This window comes from Calonectris borealis, chromosome 2 (genome assembly GCF_964195595.1).
Source record: "Calonectris borealis chromosome 2, bCalBor7.hap1.2, whole genome shotgun sequence".
Taxonomy (NCBI): domain Eukaryota; kingdom Metazoa; phylum Chordata; class Aves; order Procellariiformes; family Procellariidae; genus Calonectris; species Calonectris borealis.
The window spans coordinates 73,793,240-73,819,298 of record NC_134313.1 but is presented as its reverse complement, the minus strand read 5'-3'; the positions used below and the strand labels follow the sequence as shown (position 1 = coordinate 73,819,298).

Genomic DNA, 26,059 nt, shown 5'->3' with positions numbered 1-26,059 from the left:
ACAGAGAAAGTCCAAACTGGGCAAAAGGAAAAGCTCAGACTGAATTTTCAATTAAAATAGCAGAAAAGTTCTGAATAAAGAAATCTGAATTCCACAGAGCCCACACATTTACATAGTAGGCCAAGTAGGAATTTAGAGTCTTCAAACTGTAGTAGTATTTTAAGCTCTCGCTAATCTTCAGTTCTAGGCATGCTTCATGTTTTGTCACAGCCACTCAGAGTTGGGGTTTGAGACATGCAGAAGTGCTGCAGGCCATGCAAGAGCTCTGTACAAGACAGGATGGCACAGGCGGGCTCTGCACTGCTCTGGACACTGCAGGGTGAGGCCTGCAACGATGAGTGACTCAAGAGAAGAAAGCATGAAAGCACTACCGAGAGTCAACCCAGTAAACGTGAACGTAAACCTCTCCTATCTTTACAAAGGATGCTAGAAAGACTAAGTGTTTTTCATCACAGAGGATGTGCTGTGAACGTGGTGAAGGATGAATAGCTGGAATTAGACAGGAGAACAGAAGTGAAAAGGAAGATTAAAAAGACTTCTCATGATACACTAAAGCAGAATCAGATTTATCCACGTTAGCTCTGTGTTACACCTCTGATTCACATACTTGGCTAATACCTGACTTGCCAATCAAACCTAGGTATTTGCGTGCATAGATTAAGGGTAGGCAAGTATGCTTCCTGTTTTTACTGTTTTTCCCTGATGATTCACAACCCCATGAACTCTTCTAAATTTGCAAGAAAAATCTGGGCAGTGCTTCTATCAGCGTCAGCCAGCCTATGCAGCGCTGCAGCTCTGCTCTCTGGTTGGTATGGCTTACTCTTGCTCCTTTTCTGCACGCAGACTGACAAGCATCGGCATCTCTATTCTTGTCATTCCAAATCAGCAAAATACCTTAGAAAATTCTCCACAACACACGTGTACAGACACATTCCTCTGTTGTTTTTCTAACTAAACTAACTAATCAGGTCCCATAAAAGTGACAGAAGATGTCTTCCAAAATGCACTGGATTTCAACTGTGTTTTTAAATTGGAAAAAGACAGAGTGGGTGAAGAGTTTCAACACTTCCCCATTACTGTGCTAATTATGAGAAACTGGAGTCTACTAGAAAACAGGTCTCCACCAGGAATTTTGAACACCCCCCCAACTAGGCCAGTTCACAGTTACTGTTAATGATCATTTTTCTTCCTCCTCTTACTCCCATTCCATTTCCACTTGGAATAATTCTGAGTATATAGTTGCTAATTTTCACTTTTTACTCAACATGCTACATGGAAAATATGATCCAGCCAACATAAAGATTCTTAAAAGAACAGTAACATTCAAAATTTTTTTCCCCAACAAAAAAAGAAAAATGGAACTATTTGTTCACTACAAAATCAATTTCCAGCTCATTTTCATTTTCATTCCATAGTTTCACAGTGGTCTTTTGTCAAGCTTATAGTTAAAAAAAAAAAGTTCCTAACACCGAAAATTTAGCTGACTAAAGTGTTTTTCTAATTAAAATAGTCTTCTGAAATGCCACCTTTCAGCAATAATTAGATCACAAAACTCCAGGGGTTAATACTTTCAGAGAAAATGTCTTACTCAATCACAGCAATGATCACATAGCTCAGAAACACACACCTCAGAGTGACTAGAATCATATGCTTCAGAGGAGTATGCAAGAAATCTTGTGGTGGACAGTAATGGAATAATTTGAAGATAGGGGAAATGTAATACTTGTCAGACAATGCACCCTGATGTATGAAGACTTATGTCAATTTTCAGAAAATATATATATTATGCCTACTAATTTAAACTGCATTTTCTCACTAGAGATGCCCCAAAATCATCCAGGTATTTGGATTCTCTAAGATCTTATACTCAATTACATAAGTGGTAGGGAGTTCTATAGGTTAATTGTATAGGTATATGCCCTTTTATTGAATTAACATTGCTGCACTAAATTGATAATAGATATTAAAGTCTCCACGTCAGTCTCATTAAGGTGGTGACAATTAGCTCTCTGATCTTGTCTCAGGCAGTGAAAAAAAATACATGGTCAATACAGCAGATATGAAAGGAGAAAGTAAACATATGGCTGCAGGCATAAGTTTAATGTAAACATCACATGCACATGAACTATAACAATCAATAATCTTTAAACACCTTAGGCGGATTGGGAGTACACTGATTATTGCCAAGCAAATTAGAAGACATAGAAAGTGCCCTACGGTGAGAAACAGAACAAAAAAAAAAAGACAAAATAATATTAAGATAGATGATTACTGTAAGAAGAAGACACAAAGTTGGCAGATACAAAAGAGAAGTAAACCCTTTTCCTCCAGCTGCTCCTTTCCCAATTTTCAGAATATCCTCTAGATCACACTAGGGCGCTACAAACCCAGCAAGGTACAGTCCTCACAGCCCAAAAAACAGCCCACCAGATTGAAACAAAAGACCTCCAGGTATTCTAAGGTGACTTTATACAATGCAGTCTTTACACCTTTTGCACCACAGAGAACTCGTGGGGAAGTGGAAGAGATTCAATCAACTGTTAACCAAGAACTCAAGCTGTCTATTCCCACAATTCTGTGGCTTTTGTACCATTATTAAATGGCCCGCAAGTCTCAGAGCAAGGGGGGCAAAGCAGAGCACTGGCATTTTAGCAGGACATAATGGAAAATCCTCTCAGAGGTATGGCAGGTGTCACTGGTGTAAAGAGCAGCTGTCTCCCAGCTGCAGCTCTCCCCACCCAATGCTGCCTTTCTTTGCTAACTTCAAAGCACCGGAACACAGCATCTCCTACAGACTAAAACACTTGGAGAGTCCCATGAATGGTTTTGGGCAGCAAATAAAAAAGATTATATTTCTCTGACGATAGGAAAACACCTAAGAATTCAGACAAAATGACCACTCTTAGTAAGAAAGCTCAAATCACCTGCTTACAGTGCTCCTGTGTACCTTAGATGTCTTATTTACCCCTCTGCCAGTCACCCAGTTCCTACCTTGTAAACTCCTCATGAAGATTGTTCGGTTCTGATGAATAGTACTTAATTCGAAAATGCAACGTGTACGGAGGTCCAACTGTATATGCAGAGATTTTAAATGGGGAAAAAAAAGTTTACACTAGCTGCAGTTCTGCTAAGGCAGAACAACAGCCACCACCCCACAACCCAAGAAACCCAAAATGAAGTATGTTTTTCAAATTCTTCAAAGCAGCAAGTAATTAATGTTTTTAAATTTAAAAATGCATGCAATAAAAAAAAATTAGATGGTTACCATACTTTATGATACTCTAATCATTAGATTAATCAAGCAACAGTCCATTTGGCAAACACATTTTTGTTCAAAGAGGTGTGCCCCGCAGCACGCTGTGAATGACAGCAAGTTCCAGGTACACTGCCTGTTACTGGGCACAGGGGGAGATGGAAGGGAGACGGTGATGCTTCTTGTTACCAGGCACAAACACAACTCCAAAAAAACCCCCACCCAATAGATCAGCTTTCGATTGATACACATGAATGAGAAAAGGTAAGATAAATAAGGTGAAAAGTGCTGGAGAGGACTCTGAAAGGCACCCATGAACACAGAAAGCTAACAAATTCCACAAAGTGGAGTTGCAAGAATTGTTGTTTTCTAATGCCAGAAGGGGAATGCTAGGTCTGACTTTCTATGTAGCACAGATAATAAAATGTTACCCAGCTACCATGAGACTGTAACCAAAGCATCCTTATCTGCCTAAGCCTCATATTCTAGACCAACAGCCTGCTGGTATATTTTCTAAGGTCTTCTGTAACACCACATCAACACAGTATATATGTGCCTATTAACGATCCATTCTACTAAACGACGTGCAGCCAAAACTCTAATAATTAGAGCTTTGACATTGTCTCCAACGATAGCTCGTAGAAGACAGTGCCCTAGGCTGACAGTTAGGCACCACTGGTAAGGTCTGCATCAGCGAGATGAGGACTCTTACCTGCCCACTGCTGGGAAAAAAAGAGCAGTGAGCAACATCCGTCATGAAAGAGGAACTCTTCTCAAAGCACCTGCTGAATGCAAGGTAAAGAAAAGTATCCTGTTGTGAGACAGACCTTCACAACACTCATCAAATTGCTTCCCTGTTTGGTGTTCCTCAGGGCAGGCCTTGGCCAATTTCTTTTTAAAACAGGCCCTTCACAGATTAACCACAGACAAAACAGTGCAACTAAACTGGTTGAAGGTGTCACAGAATCGTTGATTTTCCACATTTTAAGACAGATCGAGAAACGGACAAAGCTATCACAGAAAGCGCACCTGCAAATCACTTAGTCACTTAAGGTAAAGCAGTCTGTGATGTGATGAAAAGGTGAGAGAAAGCCAACCACCAAAACCTTACCCATAGCAGCTATCTTTACCATCTGTTCTAGCAGACTGACACCCACACACTGTGGGGTGAAAGCAAACTCTCCTAAAGGCCTTTGAAGAACTCCTCCACTATTTACAAAAATCGTCTAGATATTTGGATACTTATCAGAAAGAAAGGCAAAGCACCACTGAAGCAATCAAGACCCATCTCTGTGAGGTCCTGCAAAGGGGTAAACAACTTCCTTGCAAAACACTATATTTTAATCTCACAGAAGCGATAGTATCAGTTGGCCTATGGCTGTTGCCAACTGCAGTATATTAACAAAACACGTTAGTGTTTAGCCGATGCTGTACTGTACCCAAGCCTGCAACCAGATTATTAGAGATCCAGGAGCAACTTGCCTGTCTTAGCCAATTTCCACAAAAAACTCAGTGGCCAAACCCAACCCCTCTACCCAAAACTCCCTTTGATGGAGCAGCAGGTATTTCTGCTACTTTTATTTATAATATACAAAAAAGAGGTTGACTGTTACACAATTAAATATTTTCCATTTACTCTTTGAAAAAAACCCAGGAAATTTGTTCTGGATCAGAAGCCATGACAGAAACCGTGATCTGTGTCCAGGCAACCTGATTTCACAGATCAGACTGAAATTACCTGGCAACCTACTCTGCCTCAGACAAACAGCACAAGGCTGTTTAACGAGGGCTACTGAAGGCTGGTCTATTGCTTATAAGTGCTCTTGCATTTAGACATGATATAGTCAGCCAATTAGCCATTAAATTAAATCTATTTCCTAAGAAATATTTATTCCATTAAAGGCCATATTTAAACATTCGCAATCACGTTCAAATACTCTAAGTTCAAATTCTTAAGGAAGTAACAAAGTAAACAGGCAGAGACATGGTACTTACTTTTTATTTGCTTCTTAATGAATTTTGAATGGTCCAACCAGTGCTAAAAAAAGAAAATCCACATTTAAAAGCTGTTCCATTTCAAGATTTTGTTGACACAATAAACTGATTACAGTAAAATTTAACAGATAAAAATATCTTAAAAGGAAATATTGCCATATTTATTTGCTAAACTTCCTCACATTTGCAAAGGTGTTTATTTGCACATTTACCAACTTACCTCCTTTCATGCGGGAAAGCTTGACTTACAAATGCATCAGTACTGCCAGGGAAGTTTCACTCTTCCAGAGAGGAAACCCCAAAATCCAAAGCCACAAAGCAGTGGTGTGTAAGGAAAATACCCATTCATCCCCAGGTTTAACTGTTGCCCAAGTGCTCCTGAGGACAGCAGGCCAAACCCCTGGTTTCGTTCTCCTTTCAACTCCCCTGTTTGATGGAGACCCTCCAGATCCTGTACTGTCCTGCCTTCCATGGCTCCATAGCCAAGTTTTTTCAAGACAAGGATGAAGACTTAACCCCCACTAAAAGCATTTGGCAAACACTGATGCATACCCCCCTCCCCTTTTAAACTAATGGCAAAAGATCTTGAATAGATGCAACTATGATGACAAAAAAGTATGCTTCCCAGCGAAGTTCATGCACTCTCTCATCAGTGCAAGTTGCATCTACAGAAGAGTAGCAATAAACTCTCTCCGGTGTAAATTTAGCTTACATCTTTGACTGTCTCTGCACAATGTCCTACACAAGGCTGCAATCTGATTTGAAGCAACCCCATGTAAATGCTCCTGTCACACAAGGTAATAAAACTGTATTTGGACTTCCTTGAAATAAATGTTTTTCTATCTTTACGTATATACTTACTTAAAAATAATAAACTAGGTGCTATGGAACAAAATCTTAGGAGAAAAAACCTCTTCCTTCCTCCCTATTAAAGCATTCATACTTTCAGAAAAAGGAGAACCTCTGAGTGACTACTTATCATTCCACTAACACCGCGCTACCATGGCTAACTAAATGTAAAACATTATTTGTTGGACAGTAACGCTGGTATTTATTTACTAAGCATGTCCTCAGCTAAGGCAAAAATTTATTTATCACAGGTATAGAAGGGTATAGATCGGAAGTCTGACAACTTATGACCCTTGAGGTAAATAAATCTCACAAAAAAAGGAGAGAGAGAAAGAGAAATGGAACAATTATTCTGTAGGTGCTTTTATTTGCATGAGACTTGCTAGACTCTCTTAGGTGAGCCTGCCAAGGAACCCATCCTTACAATCTGAGAAATCTCTACCAGAGTAGAAATAAAACATTACAGCAGCTCATACAAATACATTCCTTAGAGTTGCACGTAATTTATTCTGTCTCTACTTTGCTCTTTTATGAAGAATTACACCAGAAACCACAGCAGTTCACAGAAGCTTTGTGAAATTTCAAATTTTTGATACGGAAAAAATATCAACATTGAAACTTTGCTTTTTTAACTGAAATTATACAAGTCTGTTCCTTTCACACCTCGAGGGCAGATTAATTTTTTACGCTTCAAATACTTAGCTACAAAAACATCTTTCTCCTCAATATTTATTTTGGCTAAAGATAAACCACTCACAAACACCAATATACTGATTCCATTAAAAGAAAAGTTTAGTTTCATGTTAAATAAAACCAAACATGACTAACATCTATACTACAGGCAAAAATCCTCCAATAACTTTTCATCTGTGGCTCATGTTAGTACCATGTTCAGAAATAAGCACCGCACAAGCTGAACTACAGTAATTCCCAGTGAAATAACAGCTGATAGTCCCAATCTTGGAATATGGTGTTACAGGTGTATTAAAACTCAAATAACAGCAAGTTTCAAACAGATTATTCATAGGTGGAAATACTTCAAAGACGGTTTAAAAATAACTAACAAGGCTCTAGGAACTACTTGCGCAGACCATTAAATGAGACTATAGCCTAGACAGGAAACTATCATTCACTCTCTGTACCCAAGCAGCCAGAGGCAGACTGCTCCAGGAGATAAAACACAGCAAGCATTAAATCATCTCTTTTCAGAAGCAAGAATGAGCTACCGTTTTACTCCCATCCCACAATGCACATCACGGTTAATGTGATGTGGCCACCACAAAGATCACAAAATAAAAATATGGGGGTAGAACATGGACTGGCAGTGTTATTGGCCCAGAGTTCCCAGGCCTGGCAGTTTTCATGCAGGTTTGTGAACCAACACCAATTTAAAAGGCAGATATTTTGTGCCACTTCTGTGAAAATCAGGCTGAATTTCAACACTCCTTTGCCTCAGATAATGTCGGAGGGCTTCTTCACACTGGAAATCACACCAGCTTTCCAAATGTCCCTTTGAGCTCAAAAAATTTCATAGCATTCTAGCTAAAGCCAAAAAATGGCCTTGGCCACATACTGCTTGCTGACTTAAGAACAGGAAAGTGAAAGCAATGAATTCTGAAGTCTCACTAGGGAGCTGAATAAAATCAAAGGGGACTTTTGCTCTCTCAGCACCTATGACTGTAGCTCTGCCTATCTTGTGCTCTGGCTGAACAACTGTACGTCATTTCGGATCCAAACTCATCAAATAAACTTAACTATGGATCTCACAGTGTAGGACCGAGACTGACCACAGTCATTTCAACTATACGACGCCACATTCCCTATATCCAGTCTGGACTCAGAAGTATCAGTGCAGAACAAGGAGAAGAAAAGGGATTAATTGGTTTAGGACTGTGTTATGATAGGAAGACAGTGTTTAAGCTACTTTGCCCACAATAGAGGAAAAAAACCCCCAAACCTGGTCAAACTGCAGGTAATCAAGATTCTATGATTTAGAATAGAATAGAATAGAACAGAACAGAACAGAATAAAAGTTCAGTTGGAAGGGACCTACAGTGACCATCTAGTCCAACTGCCTGACCAATTCAGGGCTGACTGAAAGTTAAAGCATGTTACCAAGGGCATTGTCCAAATGCCTCTTAAACACTGACAGGCTTGGGGCATCAACCACCTCTCTAGCCTGTTCCAGTGTTTGACCACCCTCTCGGTAAAGAAATGCTTCCTAATGTCCAGTCTAAACCTCCCCTGATGCAGCTTTGAACCATTCCCACGTGTCCTGTCCCTCCAGGGAGAAGAGACCAGCACCTCCCTCTCCACTTCCCCTCCTCAGGAAGCTGTAGAGAGCTGTAGAGAGCTTGAGGTTGCTCCTTTAATTCTGTCAGGTAAACTGGAAGTTCAAATGCTTCCATTTATTCCTGTTTAATCCCAGTATAATTTCTTTGCTTTGCCAAGTAAATAATGTTTCCTATGGTATTAACTGACATAAAACAGTAGTCACTGTGAATGTGCTGAAAGCACACACCAATCAATTCCACATGAAAGAAACACCATTTTGAAAAAAGATTTCTTAAAATCCTGAAAGCACATATTCATCTCAGCATGCTCTCCTGTTGATCACTACTTTATCTAACTGAAGAGGAAAAAATAAGTACCTCAACACTTCGTAAGTGGTAGCAACCAATATTTTCTCAAAATAGTCACGCAGCAAGGGAAGATGTATTTGTGTCAAGATATAGCAGATTAACTATAGCTACCGGAGCAGTCTACGTAAAGACCACAGTGACTGCCAAATAAAGACTGAAAGGGGGAGAACCACAGGTTGACACAAACCCATCACACACCTGAGCTTTGCAAATTCCACCACCTCTCTACTTGCTTCCTAAAAGAATGAAAAATCCTTGTCTTAATCTATACAGCCCTCAAAGGTGACCTGAAAAGGAAAAAAATTGCGTTTGACCCTTTTTGATTGGCTTGCTTTGCTAGTTTAAAATGCATTAAGAACATCTTGAATAGACTGTTTTCCCTTATGCTTATTTATATACTTAACTATCAGTAAGCGAAAGCGCATTGTTACTGGAAGTTTTATTTGCTCTCTGAAAAATATTGCTTAAACGCTTTCTCAAGCCTTACCTGGAGGTACAGGAGGGAAAACCATCCTAAATGCTCAGGCTGAGAAAAGGTGTGCCAAACAAAAACTGGCACCTTTAAAACCAAAAGTCAATTATCCCTTCAACTGTCATCTTGCTGTCTGATTTCCTAGGCACCTGAATCCTACCAAGCTGTCTGTCATTAGCCACACGGCCTTCTAAAGCAGAGAGGATAAAAACATATGTAACGGCACACAAGAATCACCAAAATCAATAAAAACCGTGCCCACCAAATCACAGTTTGGGGACTTCTCTACACGTATAAAGTTAAAAAGTAACGAAGGAGAAAAAGCCCTTTCCTCTTTTCTTTTGAAGGTCACCTTTTAAGTATTATTACGGTAGTAACAGAAAACCAAATAAGAATTGGGGTCATGTAGAAACTCAGGGACTACACAAGCATATACTTAGAAACGGTATAAGCTCCCAAGAGTTCACAGCTTAAAACGATGAGAAGATTGTTCTTTACACTCATGTAAGTTTCTTTGATCCATCCTAGAAAGTTATGTTCCTCTTGAAAATGTAGATGCAGAGAAAAACTGCTTTCAGATAAATTGCTCAGATACAACTCAAGATTTAATGAACACCAGGGGTAATACTGGTATTTTCAATAGAAAGCAGGGTGATGGGACACAATGCACCTCCATAGGGTTACTAGTGACTCCAAACTGCAGAGAGAGAGAGAGCTGCGACACAGAAAGGCATTTCTAAACTGGCTGGAGAAATTATTTAAATTAGGATTCTGCGAGATCAACACGGACAATTATAGCACTCCCAAATCACAGGCTGAGCCCCAAGGGAGAGGGGAGGAGAGCACCTGGCTTCCATTGGGCTGCTGTGCCAGGGTGACAGGAGGAGACTCTCAGAGGGCCACCAAGGTTCTTGCGGTCTAGAAGTGGGCGTTTTTCAGTCTGAGGACAAGAAGCCCACCCAAGGGGTGACTGACGATGAAGCCAGACCCCCTCAGGCAGTGCACAATGAATAGCAACAGATCAAGCAAAGAAATTAAAGAGACAGTTTTTGCTTTGGTGTGGTGATTTGACCTTGGCTGGTCACCAGATACCCACCAAGCCCCTCTATCACTCCCCCTCCTCAACTGGACAGGGGGAGTAAATATGGTGACAGGCTTGTGGATCAAGATGAGGACAGGGAGATCACTCAGCAGTTACCGTCATAGGCAAAACAGACTCAACTCAGGGAAATTAAATTTATTACCAATCAAATTGGAGTAGGATAATGAGAAATAAGAACGAATCATAAAACACCCTCCCCTCACGCCTCCCTTCTTCCCGGGCTCAACTTCATTCCCGATTTCTCTACCTCGTCCCCCTGCGCAGCGCAGCAGGAGGGGAAATGGGTGTTGTGGTCAGTTCATGCTGTCTCTGCTGCTCCTTCCTCCTCAGGGGGAGGACTCCTCACACTCTTCCCCTGCTCCAGCACAGGGTCCCTCCCATGGGAGACAGTCCTCCACGAACTTCTCCAACATGGGTCCTTCCCACGGGCTGCAGTTCTTCACGAACTGCTCCAGCATGGGTCCCTTCCACGGGGTGCAATCCTTCAGGAACAGACTGCTCCAGCGTGGGTCCTGCACAGGGGTCACAGTTCCTGTCAGAAAACCTGCTCCAGCATGGGCTCCTCTCTCCATGGGTCCTCAGGTCCTGCCAGGAGGCCTGCTCCATTGTGGGCTTCCCATGGGGTCACAGCCTCCTTCGGGTGCATCCATCTGCTCTGGCGTGGGGTCCTCCACAGGCTACATGGTGGATATCTGCTCCACCGTTAACCTCCACGGGCTGCAGGGGAACAGCCTGCCTCACCATGGTCTTCACCACGGGTTGCAGGGGAATCTCTGCTCCGGCACCTGGAGCACCTCCTACCCGTCCTTCTTCACTGACTTTGGTGTCTGCAGAGTTGTTCCTCTCACATATTCTCACTCCTTTCTCTCAGCTGCTGTTGTGCAGCAGTTTTTATCCCTTCTTAAATATGTTATCATAGAAGCATTACCAAAATTGCTAATGGGCTGATCTTTAGCCAGCGGCAGGTCGGTCTTGGAGCTGGCTGGAACTGGCTCTGTCCAACATGGGGACAGCTTCTGGCATCTTCTCTCAGAAGCAACTCCTACAGCTCTCTCGCTACCAAAGCCTTGCCAGGCAAACCCAATACATTCGGAGCAGCTGTTCTGCCAGGAAGACAGCAATTCTGCCAGGAAGAAGTGCTGGATTTCACCCTTAAGGTCCCTTCTAGATGCTTCATTGGGAGTCCTTTTCAAGACTGGGCAATAAAACCAACAAAAAACCCAACCAATAAACCAACAAAAAAGCCCAGTAAAAATGCTTTCCTCCTCTCTTATTTGGCCCTTTGGTGACTGCATCTGGACTCCTGTGTCCCCTCCTGGTCTCCCCAGTCCTGGAAAGACACTGATGAGTGTGATGTGGGCCCAGCACAGGGCCTTTGGGATGGTGAGGGGCTGGGGCATACGAGGGCAGGCTGAGGGAGCTGCCTCTGGTCTGCATCAAAAACGAAGGCTCAGAGGTGGACCTCACTGGTGACTACAGCTGCCTGCTGGGAGGCTATAGAGAAGATGAAAACTGACTTTTCACAGAGGTGCTCTGTGGTAGAAGGATGAGCGGCACCAGACGCAGGAGAAATACCAGATAGACAAAACGAAAAGATTGTCACCATGAGGCTGCTCAGACAAAGAACAGGTGCCCAGAGGGACTGTGAAGCCGCCATCCTGGAGGCTATCCAAAAATGACTGAACAAAGACCCGAGAAACTGGATCCAACTGGGGCTGATCTGAGCAGGAGCTTGAATATATGCACGCCCTTCAATGGACAAGTTTTGGAGGCACCTTTCAGGATGCTGCTCTACAATCTCACCTAGCTGACTGGAAGAAATAAAAGAGAATAGATTGTTCTGAAGTTGTGGCTTTCAGTTACTTGTGTTTTTGAAGCCAGTTGTTTGCCAAAATATACCACTCAGATTTTACATGATGCACAGATTTGAACCTGTCCATTGGCATACATGTCTACCTACTATACAATTCGTATCGGTATTTACATTTGCAGAGTAGAATAAAAAGTCTTATCCTATGTATATGAACATTGTGTATAGATGCATGAAAAGATCCTATACCCTGCATATATAATTTATTCCATACATGCACAATTCAGATTTTTCCAGTTCTTTGGCAGAGGGAAGGAAGCTGCCCTATATTTCACAGGCCCAAACCTATGAATTCAGGCAGTTACTTTTCACTAGTAAGTCAGCTCTACATTCCATATATGCACCCCCTTCAACAGACAAGATCTGGAGGCATCTTTCAGGATGCTGTTCTACAATCTCAACTACCTGACTTGAAGGGGAAAAAAAAAAAAAAAAAGAAAAAAAAGGAATGCACCTTCTACTCAGATAGCATTCCCATCACAAGACCAAGCTGGGATTAATGAGGTGAACAGTTTGCGTTTGGGCTCACATGAGACCAACTTTTCATAAAATACTGGCAGGATCTTACTACTACACGAGTTTCAAGCTCGGTGGCTCAATCTTGTTTTAGAGCCTCCTCAGATACTGCTGCCACCATCTTGTTGAATGGAGCCCAGTCACAGTGGTATAGTGCCACGTCAGCGCTGTCGGAGGCATCAGAAGCAACCTGATCAGAGAGTGAAGTTATATTGGTTTTCCAAGTTGTCTCTGCTCTGAACAAGGCCCTGGACCAGCTGACTTCCAGCAGTCCCTTTCAACCGATATTATTCTGTGTGTTACCAGTTGTACAGGAATGAAAACAGCAGTTCTCACGCCAAGTTCTCTCCTGCCCTGTGAAGAAAGGCAGCTACCTCCCACAAGTTAGAAGCAGTGGGATGGTGCAAGCAACGCTGTCCAGTGGCAGAAGGGCAGATGGAGCTGTGGTAAGAAAGTTCTGGGTTGGATCTTGGGAAGTACAAGGCCATAGATGCTAACTCCGGAGCCCTGAGACCGGTAGACCTTAATGGCCCTTACTAGCCCTATATGGGACCTCCAACCACATATCCTGTGGCGTTCATGAAAGCCTTGCCTGTCCCAGCCTCAGTCTGCACAGAGCCATCTCAGAAGCATCCTGATACGTGACGTGGTTTATCTGCAGTCCGCATAAACTACACATGAATAATGCAGAGCTATATGAACATCCTTCAAGACCATTATCCCAGGGCTCATGAGGGGAGCTGGAGGGCGGTCCCTGTGCCCAAGGGGCAGCCTCTCTCTCGGGCAAGCAACATGGCAGGCGGGAGCGAGCCCCACGATAGGGGCCCTCAGTCCCCGCGACCCTCCTCCTTCTCCCACATTTGGGCATCTTTCAGGCCACAGGCCCCCATGCCCAAACCCGCCATATCTGGCCACACGCATCGGCCACAGTCACAATCGCCATCACAGTGGCCTCCTGCTGTCACCAGCCACCTCACTGCCTGTTGCTCAGGACCTATAAAAACAGGGGCCCCTGCAGCTGGCCCACAGTGCGCCGAGCTTCGAGGCCCTCGGATGCCAAGCATGCTTGGAAGGAAGAGGAGCCGGAGCAGCGAGGCGCATGGCTGCCCACCTTGGCGTGGGACGCCACAGAGCCGCTTCCCACAACCGCGGAGGAGGAAGGCACCTCCCAGGAGGAGGAAGCACATTCAGCGGAGGAGGAGGAACAACATCACCCCTTATGGCATAAGCATGATCCACCTCACTTCTGCGATCAATGGCAGGCAGCGCATGGCTGTAGGCCCACTAGGGAACGGCGTGGAGCCCAGGTGTGTCTGCCTGCCAGGGAATGCTATGAGGCCCAGGTATGTCAGCCCACTGAAGAAGTATGTGGAGCCCACGGGTGTCAATCCACCATGGCATGGTGTGTGGCCAATGGCTGCCAATCTGCCAGACAACAGCACGGCGCCCATGGAGGTGGATCCACCTCAAGACAAAGAAGAACCAATTGAAGTAGGTCCACCTCAAGACCAAGAACCAATGGAAGTGGATCTACCTCAAGACCAAGAACAAACAATGGAAGTGGATCCACCTGCCACAGGGATGACCTGGCACTACACCAGCGGACTTCCGTGAGATTGCACCAGCGGCGTTGCAGGCGCGCCTGGCCGGCTCCCTACCGGCGGCCCAGCCTCCGCACCCAACATAAGCTGGGAGAAGACAAACTGTATGGACTTCCCGCAGGCTCACCTGCAACATCTCCCACCAATAAACAGTTCTTTTGTTGATTGTCAAGGGTGGCGTGGGCCCTTCTTTCCCATCCCCCCTCACCCCCCACCCCTCGTGAAGAGGTGCCATCTCTTCTGCACCAAGCCCCCACGGAGAGGGGAGGAGAGGGCCTGGCTTCCACTGAGCTGCTGCCTTCCCCAGATGGCAAGGGACATCCCCATCAGCTGTCTTGCCTTTACATCCCACCCCACTACTCCCACCTCCCATTATGGCTGGTAATGTAATGAAGTGACAAAGAGTTTATTTCTCTACAGCATTTTTTTGTTTTAATCTGACAACTACTTCTAAGTTTCCATAAATGGCAAAGACACACAAGACTTTTCCATAGGATTACGTTCTCTGTGGAGAAATCTTTTGTACTCTGTGGAGTACTTCCACTGAAAGAAAGTTTTTGGGGTCCACTAGTGGATGGGGTGGAGGCATTAATAATGATCTAACAATTGCAGGTAAATAAGATGACATCAGCTGAAAGCAATTTCTTCACACTCCTAGAGTACGTAAGTTCCCAAATACACTACTAACATCTGGCTGGTACCATGAATAGAGGCAACTTCCCTTGTAATTAATTAGAAATGAAAAATGCTGCAACAGCTGCTGGTACTGATAATGTTATATATGTAAGCTAAGAAAAATATTTAAACACGAGCAGTATTTGGAAGAAAAAGGTTTTCTATCCTGTGATGCAAGAAAAGAACTAGCAGTTTGCCAGCAATTTCAATCTTTCACTAAGCAAGCTCCTAAAAATGTTCCATTGGAGATGAAGACTCCTGTAAAGTAAATTCAAAGCTGCTGACAGTAGCTTTGTTTTTTTCCCGTAGTTCACTTCTGTAAAATACCAGCCCATGGTACATTGTGGTCTGCAATTCCAGGCTAAAAAGGTAGTTTAGTATGTAATCATCAGAAAGGAGTTAAAAAATCGTAACGATTACATATATGTCAAAGGCAACACAGATGTCTATATTTCATGCCTGTTTAGAGCACAAAAAAACCTGAGGAACAGATTATTCCAGGCGTCCTGTTTTCTAATCACAGTGTGTTGAGGCCCATATGCAGAATGTTTTCTTGGTGTTTTTCTAGCAGCAATAAGGAGTTAGGCAGAGAACCATACTTGGCAACAGGAAACGCACAGGATGACATCAAGTTAAAATGCTCAAGGCCTACAAAATAGCCATTTGAGGGAACCACAAAAAGCACAAGCAAGTCACACATGCAATTACCATGATGTCAGAAATTATTTGAAAGCAACAGAAAATTTTGCAATGCAAAAGGTTTTGCATGAACCTTCATGAAACCAGTTCTTGCCATTTCTAGTATGCAAACAGCCTCTGAATAAACGTATAAAAGAATGTCGCCAAGGGTACCTTTTATCACAGTTTCAATGCAGAACAGCTCCTGAAAGCTTTGGCCTTGTCAAAGCGCTAGGTTTTGTGAGTTTTTTTAAATATACCGACACGTTCAATCAAGAAGTCTGAAGTTCAGCATCCAGATTCCACCACCACATGATGTAAGCAACCTCTTAAATGCAGTTACTAGTTTCAGCTGGCTCTTGCAAAAATCTCACCGTACGCAGTTCCACGTCTTTCTTTTGCAATCAAGGACCCCTACAAATACTACTGTAAGTTATAAAATGTCGAGGACTGTTGCAAATATGCTTGTATGAACTAGCAATGCTAGGTGCTCAGCTGTCCTGTGCCACCTCCACAGTTCAGTCTGTCTCCTTAGAGACACCATGACCACTGTTACCAGGAGACAGTAAGGTCCTTCTTTGTTCACCTCCACAGTTGGACTGACTCAGCTCTAGCTTGCACTCCAGTGAAAGGTTCCCCTTTTCATGAAAAGACCCTCAAACGCTTCAGCTATTCTTATCTCCTGCCCTTCCAGAGTTCTTGATAAAACCAGCAACTTGATTCATTTTAAACGAAGGAGGAGTACTTTCCTCCTGCATCTTCTACATGTATCAATCAAACATCCCATCTGTGCTGAGGCTTGCCGTCCATTATTCTTCTTTCGCAAACACTGTTGTTCTTCTGAAGAATCCACTTCATCTTTACTGGACATACTCTGCTGACCCTTGCACGCTTTATTGTGAAACCACTCAAGTGCATGCATCTTTTTCCAATGACCAAGTGTAGTATCAGCTCACCTTTGCCATAGCATAAGTATGTTCCGTCACTGGTTTTTTGTGGACCCCAGTTTTATGATCCTCACGCCTTCATTTCCCGCCCGTCCTGCTTACTTCTGTTTCTAACCTTTAGTACTTGAAGCAATATGAATGTTCTATGGCATCCGTTCTGTGAGAGAACTCAGCCTCAACCATAAAAGTAATTTTTTGGCCAACGGTAACTACTGTACAGATTAGAGCAAAAGCTAGTCTAAGGCTTTTAAGTGAAATGTGCTCTAAAACAGCCATTTGTGTGTTCATGTGCACTGGAATTTTCCTGATCACAAGCTCTGCAAGCAGAACTGCAATGCTTCAAGCCACACTTCACACCTCCAGGCTTTGGTAAGGCTCTGAGAGCAACGCATCCCTACGTACTTACTGACCTTCAGAGAAGGTATGACCCCTACAGCACACTCAGCGGTGACCATGAATTAAAACACAATTTTGGCTACCAGGAAGTGGTAAATAAAATTTTATTTGCAAAAAAAGCCTAATTGTCTTAATTTTGTCATTTATTTTAACTTAATTAAGGCTAACAGATTAACACAAGCAACTGGAGGCTAGCTTTTTTCAGAAAGAATTCACTTAAGACTATAGCATAAAGGTGTCAGTAGCATCACTCAAGACTTCGGTTCATCACTAACAGAAATATACCTGTGTTGTCTTAAACCGAAATTGGTCATAAGGACACTTAAAGAGACAAACTGCTAGGACAGCATACACTGAACTCAAAAGCAAAAAGCTCTCAGTGACACCAAAGGCAGCAGGATTACACCCCTTTGCTCCTACTAAGGTCACAGAGCCACAATTATTTGCAACTGCAACAAAGAGGCTGTTTAATTAAAAAATATTTCAAATATTTCTTTCAAACGTATCTGTGGCATATGATTTCAGTTGCATTTAATACCACAGAAAGTCTAGAAGGATTTTTTAAAACAAACTGGTTTTAGCCAGAATAAAATTTTGCCTCCTACAGTTCAAAACAACATGAAAATTTATTTGCAGAAACTCCTTCCCATTCTGCCTAGTTCCCAAGATCTGCCTTTTGAGCTTGATTTTGCAGAACTTTTATCTTGTTTTCAGAATATACCTGCTAATTTTTAGTCCAAATTAATTGCCAAGTTGCTTAAATAAACAGCTAGCTTTTAATGAAAGAAAACTGTAATCTCCTAACAGGAAAAGGCTGCTACACAGCTCTTGCACCTGCCCATTTCATACTCCTGAAAATACATTTAGGGTCATACCACGTATGGCTTACTTTAAGGCATTTTTTTCATAGCTCTTTACGGAAACTAAATATAAAATTACTATCACATGTATTTCAAATCCTGTCATGGTAACGTTTTAATTATCACCATGAATATTAAGACTGAAAGATAGAATTGAAAAAGAAAAATCTCAATTACAGTATTATTTTTGGACACAAAGCAGCATATCGGAATGCAACATAACTAAGCTGTGACATTCATGAAAGCCTTGCCTGTCCCAGCCTGAGTCGACACAGAGCCATCTCAGAAGCATCCTGCTATGTGACATGGTTTATCTGCAGCCCAGATAGATTACGCATGAATAATGGAGAGCTATATGGACATCCTTCAAGACCATTATCCTACCTTAATTCACTTATACATGATAAACTACTTCAGCCCAAGGAATATTTTGCTTCGCAGACCTGAGGTGACAGAAGCAGAACTTATAATTGAATGTGAACACAGATAATCGCTACCACATAAAACAATAGTACATACAAGATTACTCCCCTTCTCTTCTCGGCAGTGAAACTTCATATCCCAGAGAGTGGGGAGCGGAAAAAAAAAACCAAACCACAAAATTATATTAAAAACATGCCTTGTGTAGAATAATTCTCATTAGATTTATTATAGACAATGAAAGCTGATGCCACTCCAGATCAATTCTAGCAATAAAAAGCAAGTTACCTTTAATTTTGAAGCCTGTGCCCAAACAAAAAATAAACTGAAAGGATTTATAACAAACAGGTGACAAACCTGACTAAATCTGTTGAAGAAAACTAAGGAAACCACTTCAGCTTATGCTCCGACCATGCACAAAGACAGAAGAAAACAGCAAAAGCTGTTTGCTGTCCTGGATAGACTGGAGACTTGACTTCTCTACACTTAGAAGAGAGGTGGAGAAGCATCACTGATAGACAGTATCACAACCACCTGCCATGTACAGCTGCTTCTCAAGTCTGTGCCAGGGAAATGGTCTCCAGCCCTCCTGGAAACAGCAAGTGCTACTGGAAGACTAAAAACTGGAGATGCTCTGGCAATTCTTAGTGTTTTGGAGTCTCCCACCAAGTGTTCACAGACTGCAATACAGCCTTGGACAGCCACAGCTGGAAGCAGTCATTCATCAGGTGTTTTGCATCGCTGTGGAGTCAGTCACATTGCCCTTGTCCAGTTAGTAGACCGGCATTCATATCACTGCCACTATTAGTAACTGAAGCACTGAGTACTACAGGATATTGTTACCTGTGCAGCTCTTGGGAACCTCCAGTGTGACTGGTATTTGTTGCTCTGGGCTACAATCCACAGACACACATCCTGCAACAACCACAGTCCCAAAGAGCTCATCATCCAGAGGAACAAGAGAGGTTCAGGGAGGGAAAACAGTGACTGATGTCTGTTCATCTGTGACTGATAAATTTCAGTTTATTCATGGGGAAATGGGATGTTTCTACCAGAAGCAGAAGAGGAAACCTTTTGCATTATCAGAATATTTACCAGTCTCCCTTCCTCCCAACATTAAATGTATCGAACAATAAGGCTTGTCCCTATTCTGTTCTGCCTAACGAGCACTTTTTGTTACAGTATTAAGCAGTACACAAGGAAAAAGTCTCCTGGGTATCACACTATGAGGCTAGTTGACTGGCTTGAGTTGCTCATTTTTCCACATCCCTCACATCCTTAAGAAGTCACAGCAGTAATATCAAAAGCAAGCAGCTGAAAAAACTCTTGATTTGAATAACAATGAGCCCTTAAAAGAAAATTCAGATGCAGCAGAGGCAGTCATGAAGCACCAAGTCCCTCCAAAGCCCTGACCCAATACCTGCTGAAACATCCAGCAGTCTAGTTCATGATGTGTAGAGAAAACAAAGGCATTTGGGTATTATTCTTTGCTGTCCAGCTTGTTTCACCCCCCACCCTCACACTGCATTGTTGAAAACCTATGTCGTGAAGCATACACGATCCTGACCCTCCCAAAAAAACCTGGCCACAAGGCCACCTCCCATATAAGTGAGGATCTCAGTGTTGAAATCAGTGGGTCCTGACACATTGCTGCTGGTTAGGCCCAGTCTGGGCAACACAGTTCTTGCCCCTTTTTTCCCCATCTATTTTTGTACTTGGAACATTGCTTTCACAAAAGCCTATTTTAGTTTCTGCACACTCTTCTCCATCTCCTCCCTCCACTGTCTTCTCGCCTCTCACAGCAAATGAATCAAAACCCAATTCAGGAATTGGTCAATATTAATAAGTTCAGATGAAAATGTAGCTTGCAAGGAAAATTCACTGCAGGTCAGTCCTGGGAACCCTGGTCCCCATTGTACCCATGGGCACCTGCAGCAGGCACCGGCTGTCCTTGCACAAAACTCTTGCTGGACACACGCTGTAAATCCAGTGCTTCGCAATGTGCCAGATACATTTGGTGTGTGTACACATCCTCAGAATGGCTCAGCTGGCTGCAGAGTGCAATATATCTACCCAGCTGGGAAAGGCTGTTCCATATAGACCTTCCTTAAGCCAAGGGGCCTTTGTGACATTAGAGATTGGACATAAAGGACTTAAAGGATCACTGAACGAGACGCATGTAAGAAAAGTGATATTTAATTGTTTTGCTTCCATGCATTCCCAACTAAAGTTTCACACCTCAAGGATTATAGCAGCTTATTTGCTTAAAAAATTTTTTAAAATATGTATCTTAAACCTTCTTCCCCCTCAATTACCCTATAATTGTTCTTGTGATCAGAAACAAAATCATGAGGGAAACAGAAGCAAATTCCAAGCTAATCAACATGGCCAATCCTTCTGTTCTGAATTCCCATAAAACAGGGGGCACTAGGAGGGTATCCATGTTTTGCTACCACAGGACAGACAAGTGGAACAAAAAATGCAAATGTAGAAATGGAGGGATCTATATCCTGAGAGAATCCTGTAATACGTTGCAGCTCTTAAGGAGCTGTAAACCACAGACACCCATTTTCTTACGATGATCTGGAATAAGATCATGTTGCACATGACTAGTTTCTGCAAAGATCAATAAAATATTTCCTCATGGCAACTCAACTTTGATAGTATGGTCTCACAAGATTTTATTATTGCTATTTCCAACCTCGACTAAAGCTTTCAAGGCTTCCTGCTTTGCTAGAAAACACACACCCCATAGTAAAAGTAATTAAAAACCCAATAAGCTTTACATTTCCTCTAAACCACTGCAGAAACCTCCTAGATAAGAGTGACACTCTTCAATCACCCCAAGCACTGCTTCCCTGTTGAAGTCCTGTAACAGTTAGCCAAACAAGAAATTATTTCTTTGATTCTCATTTCCTTCCTTCACTCCTTTCCCTCTCTCTTTCTCTCTTCCCTCCCTTACACAAACAGGAGGAACAGGGTTTTTATTACTAAGCGATGGAAACATTTGAAGGGCATTAGAATGTTCCCAGACTCACTAGAGCTGTCCTGGAGCAGTGGTCTCCAACCTTTTTTGATGGCGCAAAAAGTAAAAACGTTTTTGAGCATGCACATCCAATATATGTGTATTTATTCATAAATTATATACATGTCCCGCTGTTGCGTTATAAAACATACACAAAAATAGAAATTAAAAAAGGATGAGAATGATGAAAGAACCACCACTAGAACAGCTGCAGAGTACTAAGTCTTGGGAGCTTTGTTACTGAGTCTGGAAGAAAAAAAGAGTTGGTCCAAAGCTATTATAATGCAACTACAGTAATATGCAGTTTTATTCCTCACTATAACCTCTAAATTGTGATCAGTCAAGGTGCTGAACATCAGCAGGCAATGTATCTGTGCTGCTTTTTAAACCTCACTTCTGAAAAAAGGTTCTCCGCTAGATCACGTTCTTCCACACACTAACAATACTTAACAACTTCTCTCCCCCCGAGTATTTCTGCTTCTGGAGTTAATATCAGATAACTTAAAGTACACAATGCTTTCCTTTAGAATAAACTACTAGATCCACATCCTTCTATTCATGGATATCTTCAAAGAGCACAAGATACAAACTGATTCAGAGCTCACTGAATAGGCTTTACAGTATTTTATGTCTTAATGCTGACATCTTGCCTTCCACAACTTTGTTTTTTGGTTGTATTGAAAAATTATTTTTTGGGGGTATTAAAAATTAACTATTCAAACAAAATTTTTTTTTCTCTTTCAAAGCAGATAAGCTCCAATCATGATTTGTTTTTTTAAATCACAGCTATCAACACTGCTTGTGCCAACTCTTTAGCAAAGTTACAGGACTGCAAGAAACACAGTGCGCTCAAAAGCTGTTGGCCTTGGAGCACACAAAAGCAGTCTCCACTATTCAAAGATTATTCTGTGCTCTCTTATTTATAATGATGGCTTAAAGATGTTTAGCACTTAACAATACATAATAAAGACAGAGGCTTAGAGCCTCAAGGAGTTTACACAACTTTAATCTCCCAATCCAGCAATTGCCACTGTGTGGCTGGGCTGGCACTAAGCAGAAGCACATGGAGGCTATGCATTAATTGCTATGCAAATGAAATGAGTGGGTCACAAGTTCAAAACAGACCAAGGAAGGCTGTTAAAGCATGGAACCTTTTTGCACAGGATGCTGGGGAAGATAAAAGCTTGTGCCTTGAAGCTCTCTAAGCTCTACTCTCTGTCCAGCTTGAGCCAGACAAAAAAAAAACCAAACCAAATGAGAGCTTTCAGCCTTGCACTGCAGTGAAGGTGAAGAACTCTGCTCTCAACACCCCTCTTAATCCAGGAAACCATAACCCTACTACCAAAGCCCTGCAACCAGTGTTGGCTTTTTTAGGCCCCCCAGAAGCTCTTCATAGCCCTTATCCCTCTTGTAACTGTAGATGCCATGATTTACTCCCCCCCCCCCCCCCCCCCGCAATACAGAAGAAAGAAATAGCATACAAACAAAGCTGAAACACTTGCATATATAGGCACATTTTGCCCTGAACACCAGGGACAGAGCTATCTATGGAAAACGTACATGGCTCACATCTCTGCTTCATCTTTCAAAGGAGCCTTCAGTTTTGCAAATGTACAAGAAAATGAGCATTCTCTGCTTCCTCAGCCAGGTCTTCTGCTTCTGATCTGCCCTATTTCTTGCTAGGAAAGGATGTTTTGCTTTCCCTTTCTGCTTCCCTTCTTTCAAAACTTTACAGAACTCCTTGCTAGGTAACTATTCCTAGCTATCAAGTTCCCAATTAGGTGATTTGACAATCAGTGACAATATCATCTGTTTTTCCTATTATGAGCAGGCTCTGCTTTATTAGCTGTGTCCTTATGATCACATCCATCATAAAAGGACACACACTTTATGTAATACAAATTTTATCAGGAACGCACACCAAACTTCCTAAAAACCCCATACTGCATTCTGGACATACTTCATTCAAACATCATTTTCCAGAGTTAAACAGATACCCTTAAATTAACTGGGATATTAGGATAATGTTTAAATAGATAATACCAGTTTTCTCTTCCCCAAAAGATAGATTCCCTTTCTCAATATCAAGTCATTATAATATCTGGACAGGTTCCTGTTTGTTGTTAAGTCATCGGTAAAACACAGATTACAGTGCAGCTGGTAAAACACAGATCTGACCTAATCACATTGACCCATACCTGCTAGAGAATAAAGCATGTCAGAATTCTGAGATGATAAAGTTAGAACCTACTTTTCACAAGATGTCAATATTGCAGCTACATTTACCCATTATTTTATTCTCATAGCACAGAATACATCTGTCTTCTGTTGCTTTATGGAAAAAACATTTACATAGTGACCAGATAAACTAAAAGCAAACACTTATTTTCCAAGTCTGCATATTCTCTATCCACAACCAAGGTTGCTGTCACACTGATACCTCAGCACATAAGGTGAACAGACAATATATAGCAATACAGTTTAACCACAAAGTTGCAGTCTTTTAACTTTTATCTTATTAATGTATGTATCTACCTGCATCTGTAAATACGTTCCTTTTCATCTGTGCATGGAATAGCAAAGATAAGAGTTAAAGAAACCCTTACTTGCAAGAGATTTAACCCATTTTTGATACCATGAACCTACTAAGCATAAAGCACATTTTTCTTTACCCACAACTATTGCTTTTTCACTTATGTGAGATCAAGTCATGTGCATATCATATAAAATGCCACATGACTTAATTTAGAAGATTTGGCATTACGTACAAGAACCAAACATGGTATCAGTTGTTTCAGCAGTATATCCCCTAATGTCTATATCGCTCCATGAAACTGCACTAGTAATATATTTATAATAGGAAACACAAACTGCTGCAGAACATAAAAATTAACTGAAATTATACTTACTGTAACCTGGGAAGCATCCATGAATTGTAGGCCAAAGTAATCAGTTTCCACAAGGTCCAGATGATACACAATCTGGTCAAACAACTCCTGTCCCTTTGCATTTTTCTGTAACAGAAAAGAAAGTGGGTTTTTTTTTGTGAGTGGGTGTGGGTTTGTTTGTTTGGGTGGGTTTCTTTTTAAGTTCAAATGGGAGAGAGGAGATGCACAATGGAAAATAATAGAATAAATAGAATTGCTATTCAGACAAAGAATTGTATTGACATTTCTTTTTATTTTCTTCAAGAAAGATACAGTGACATGTTGTTCCTGTCTGCAGCTATTCCAACAGCATCAGAATAGAATGATTCTGTTCTATTCGCTCTCGAAGAAAACTTTCAAAGTTCGCTGTAAATCAAAGTGTAGGAGAGAAAGGAAAGGCTTATGTCCTGTAAGTGTCCTAAGTCACAGAGCTAACCTTTTAAACGCCAGGAAGCCAAATTCTCCAGTAAAAGCTTGCTTAACACACTGCCTGAAATCTGATGGCTGTTGTCACATGTCAACTGCAGTCATGCAATGGTGCCATACCACCACTCAAGTGCAAAATAAATTCTGGGCAGCTTGAATACTTGAAGAGTGCTGTGAGGAAAATTATTGGGATTTGATAAGAATCTTTCAAGCATATTGCTAATTTCAATCACATTTACAGCCTTTAAATGGAGAAACAAAAAGGCAAAAAAAAAGCTAAAATTCTTACTTGGCATACCATCTGAAACACATAGGCATGGAAACAAAACTAACCCTAATCATGAACTATGGGTACTAGTAGAAAAGTTAGCTGATCTTAAAGCTAGGCTGCATTGGCCCATGTACTCATTCTGAGGTTAAGCCGAGAATTTAGATACCCAGTGCTTCAACTTCAAACACTAGAAGCAGCAAAGCTTGGAGGTTACAGGTGGGTGGGAAGAAGAGGGAGTAACAAACCAATTTTTCATGCAAATCCTGTTGTGTTACTTGGGGGAAGAAGTTTTCAAGTTCCTGAGCAAAAAAAACCCTTGGCTAAAAATACATGAGATGATCAGAAATCTCACTAAGAGACTGAAACTATAGGTGTATTTTATATAGGAAAGTATAGATCTGGAACCACTTTTGTGCCTCCTATGCCTCATATACCTTTGAGAATTTTTTTTTTAATTTTTATTTTTTAAAGCTCTAACATATTAAGCATTCCCACTTAATCTCAAAATGTAGCAATATTCACTGATTTCAGCTGAAGGAGAGCTAAATAGCATTCAGTTCCTTTAGTTTGGCCTTGGGCACAAAAGCAGCATCAATTGTAACATGCAGAGCTCCTGTTCAGGATTCCAAGTCGTCTAAGATCCGTCTTCTCCAGCAAAAGACAAGATGAAGAGTTTCACTTCTCTCTATTTTTCCAAGAAGGTCAAGCAAGCTTAGGTGTAGGTAGCAAATTTTATTTAAGTTGAGTTTTTTGAGTTTTGGTTGGCTGGTTTGTTTGTTTGTTTTTTGTTTTTGGTTGGTTTTTTTTTTTTTTGGCTAACAAAGCAGAAGCACATAAATCAAATCTTATCAAATTTCAGGAACAGCATTAGGAGCTCCATTAAAACAAGCTGCATAAAAACTTAAAACAATCATTAAGTTATCATCATAAGATACTGATTTATTATTGTTGGGGGGCAAGAGGCGAATAATAGACATTCTTAATCAAAGTTCAACATGCTACTGAAAGCAGATGAGAATACAACAGCTTCTTAAAGCAGTACATTGCTAAGAAACCATCATCTTTAGGTGTACAATAATTGCTATAAACCAAACAAAAAGTTTGCTAAAAAGCATCCAGAACATATTTTCTCAT

General features: G+C 41.7%; 1 protein-coding gene across 1 annotated transcript in view; it reads right to left on the bottom strand.

The window, feature by feature from the left end:
* EPB41L4B (erythrocyte membrane protein band 4.1 like 4B) overlaps positions 1-26,059 on the bottom strand; it is a 160,174-nt gene that overhangs the window by 78,616 nt on the left and 55,499 nt on the right. The window contains exons 2-4 of the mRNA XM_075140834.1: positions 24,211-24,315; positions 5,249-5,291; positions 2,992-3,070 (exon numbers count right to left, since the gene is read on the bottom strand). Coding sequence (XP_074996935.1) covers positions 2,992-3,070; positions 5,249-5,291; positions 24,211-24,315 — 227 coding nt within the window. The remainder of the gene's footprint in view (positions 1-2,991; positions 3,071-5,248; positions 5,292-24,210; positions 24,316-26,059) is intronic.